At 39.0% G+C, this 2,821-nt stretch overlaps 1 protein-coding gene across 1 annotated transcript in view; it reads right to left on the reverse strand.

Moving 5' to 3' along the window:
• The window catches only part of LOC107713867 (uncharacterized), a 5,772-nt gene that overhangs the window by 1,148 nt on the left and 1,803 nt on the right, over positions 1–2,821 (reverse strand). The window contains exon 2 of the mRNA XM_016519510.1: positions 723–1,631. Coding sequence (XP_016374996.1) covers positions 723–1,631 — 909 coding nt within the window. The remainder of the gene's footprint in view (positions 1–722; positions 1,632–2,821) is intronic.

Here is a 2,821-nt window from a genome sequence, read left to right on the forward strand (position 1 = left end):
AATCCAGCATATGCTGGTTAGGTATGTTTTGAAGCATATCTGCTGGTTTGAGCTGGTCCTTAGCTGGTCATGAGCTGGTTTAAGCTGGTCATGTGCTGGTCCTAAGATGGTCCTGAGCAGGAGCTAGTTGCTTAGGACCAGCTTAGGACCAGTACATGACCAGCTAAGGACCAGCTTAAACCAGCAGATATGTTGGTCTTCTTGGCATTATGCAAACCATACAGTGTATATGAATGTTATACACATTCAATGTCATGAAGCAATGCAGAAAAAGGGAATGCACATGCAAAAACAATTTTTGTGCTTAACCTCTATATATTTCATACTGAGCTATTGAACTTTTCCTAATTTTGGAATGAAAAACTGCATTTATTTTCTCCATAGGAAAACAGATTTTTACGTAACATAAACATTTATAGACATAACTGCTGTGAGATATACGAGGTTGTTAATCGATGGTATTTGCTTCTTTTGAAACCATCAGTCTGCTTTATTTCAACTTATTTTTAAAATATTATTTTTACAGAAGAATCAGTGGTGGGAAACTACATTACCCACAATCCTGTACAGAAAATTCCACCAATCAGAGAGCCGAACAAGTAAAACATGCCAACATCAGTGCTCTTTATCTCCACCCACTCCCAGGAAGCACACTTCTATCTATTATTACAAAAGTACATAAACGTAATGTGCACAGCTTCCAGTGTCCAGTGTCTGCTTACAGTCATTAAGCGCAGGGATCTGCCCATAGTACTGCAGCTGACCTGGCGACTTATTTATATTCCAGCCGCGAGACACTTTAATGTGCTTTTTAATCGTCCACGGAATGATCTCCACGAAACCTTTTTTCTCATAATAGTCCAGAACCTTCTGTGTGTGTGAATCGCAGTTGGTTTTATATATCACCACCCTTTGAGCGCCAAGCAGTCTGAACATCTCCATGGACTGGACTAGATTCAGCACACTCTTGTAGTCGTACATGACAGAGATGCAGATTGTGAACTCATACGGGAAGGTCGTTGGAACGTCTCTGTTTCTAATAGGTTGGAAGGATGTTAGGCTCCCTGAGACGCCACTTGCTGTGATTGCAACATGCGTCGGTGTCAAACATGTGCTTTTGATTGTGCACATGATAGTAGCGGTGCCATATTCAAAGTTAAAGTGGTCGTCATGAATTGAGCATTCAGCTGGTAACCTCACGGTCGTCCCATCGCAGCACATCACACAACTGAACGTCGCCTGCTCACGTCGAAGAACAATGGCAATCGTCTTTATCTGTTTCTCACCAAAACGATGCTCCAAGTAAGAGCCGATCACGTATGTGTTAAGATGCCCGACTTTAACCAAAGGCCCATCCTTCACTTGAACACCACACGCCTTTGCAGACGGAGGACTGGCGGATGTGTATATGTGTGGTGTTTGGAGGATTGGTAAAGGATGAGTTGGCAGGTCAGAGTCTTCTGGTTTGGCATAAGGTGCTTCGGAGGAATCTTGTACATAAATGAAGACAATAAAGAAAAGCGCAAATAATAAGCAATAAAAATAAAAGATCTTCAATGCACAGATCTTCTTCTTAGAAGGCTTTGCTTCTGATTCACTCTCTAGTCGTTCATATTTCACATCGCGTTTCCCTAAAGAAAAGAAAGAACACAAATTGTATGGTTGTGTCTATTAAAGCAACACAATTGAACATTTGATCACAATTTAATGTCATTACATTCAATCCACTTACACGTGTGAAGGTTTACTTAATCCATTTGTGTTGGGAGTGTATGAATAATTTTATTGAATTGACTAAAACTGAGCAGTGCATTTTTAGTTCCAAGCATGCTTTGTATAAGAATGAATTGGGAGAGTAAAGCTGCATCTGTAATCGCATACTCCTCTACTATATAGTATGCAAAAACAGTATGTGAGGCGAGTAGTATGTCCGAATTCAGAGTATTCGAAGTACAGTAGGTGAAAAGTACCTGGATGACCTACAACTTCCGTGTGCATTCGCACACTTTACTGTAGAGGATTTATGAACGTCAGTGAAGCGACGCAACTGACGCAGGTAGGTCATGTGACAGTAAAAAAATGGCGGATGTAAGCATGTCCAAATTTCATATATACTACCCATATTTATACTATGTAGAGCACACTTTTTTAACGGCTGTGAAGTAAATTCAAATGTAGTACCTACTCAGTACGCGATTTCAGATACACTATGTTGGAATAAAGGGTTATTTTATGCATTTTTAAGAAAAGGTGTGCATTCCTATAAAGCTATGACGTCATGCAAAAATAATAAATAGTGTAATGAAATGTGCTTTTTTTATTTTCAGAATGATAATTTGGAAAGTAAAGAACAATCCATGTCAGGGCCGGAGTGGGACTCATTTTCAGCTCTGGAGTTTCATGCCTCAGACCGGCTCACTTTAGTTCATGACTGACTATATTAAAATAATCTCATTAAAACCTCAGTTTATAAGTCTGCAATAGTGTAATTCATTGCATTGCATTTCAAGAGCTTTCTTTTTCTTTTTTTTTATTATGGTCTTTTCAGCGCCGCCTTTGAGAGAGAGAGAGAGAGAGAGAGAGAGTCTATTATCCATTTTTTATCTATTATTTTTTGCCTGCATATCTCCAACAAATGACATTGCATCCTCTCTCTCTCTCTCTCTCTCTCTCTCAAAGTGGCAGTATTTAAAAAAAAAAAAAAAAAAAGACTGTTGGTCATTAAACATTTCTATCATAAAACAGTTGACTAATATTAAATAATAAACAAAAAGAGTGGGGCTGCTGTGAGTGCAGGCAAATTAGGGACAGTATTTTTGCC

The sequence above is a fragment of the Sinocyclocheilus rhinocerous genome, unplaced genomic scaffold (genome assembly GCF_001515625.1).
Source record: "Sinocyclocheilus rhinocerous isolate Xijiao unplaced genomic scaffold, SAMN03320098_v1.1 scaffold929, whole genome shotgun sequence".
Taxonomy (NCBI): domain Eukaryota; kingdom Metazoa; phylum Chordata; class Actinopteri; order Cypriniformes; family Cyprinidae; genus Sinocyclocheilus; species Sinocyclocheilus rhinocerous.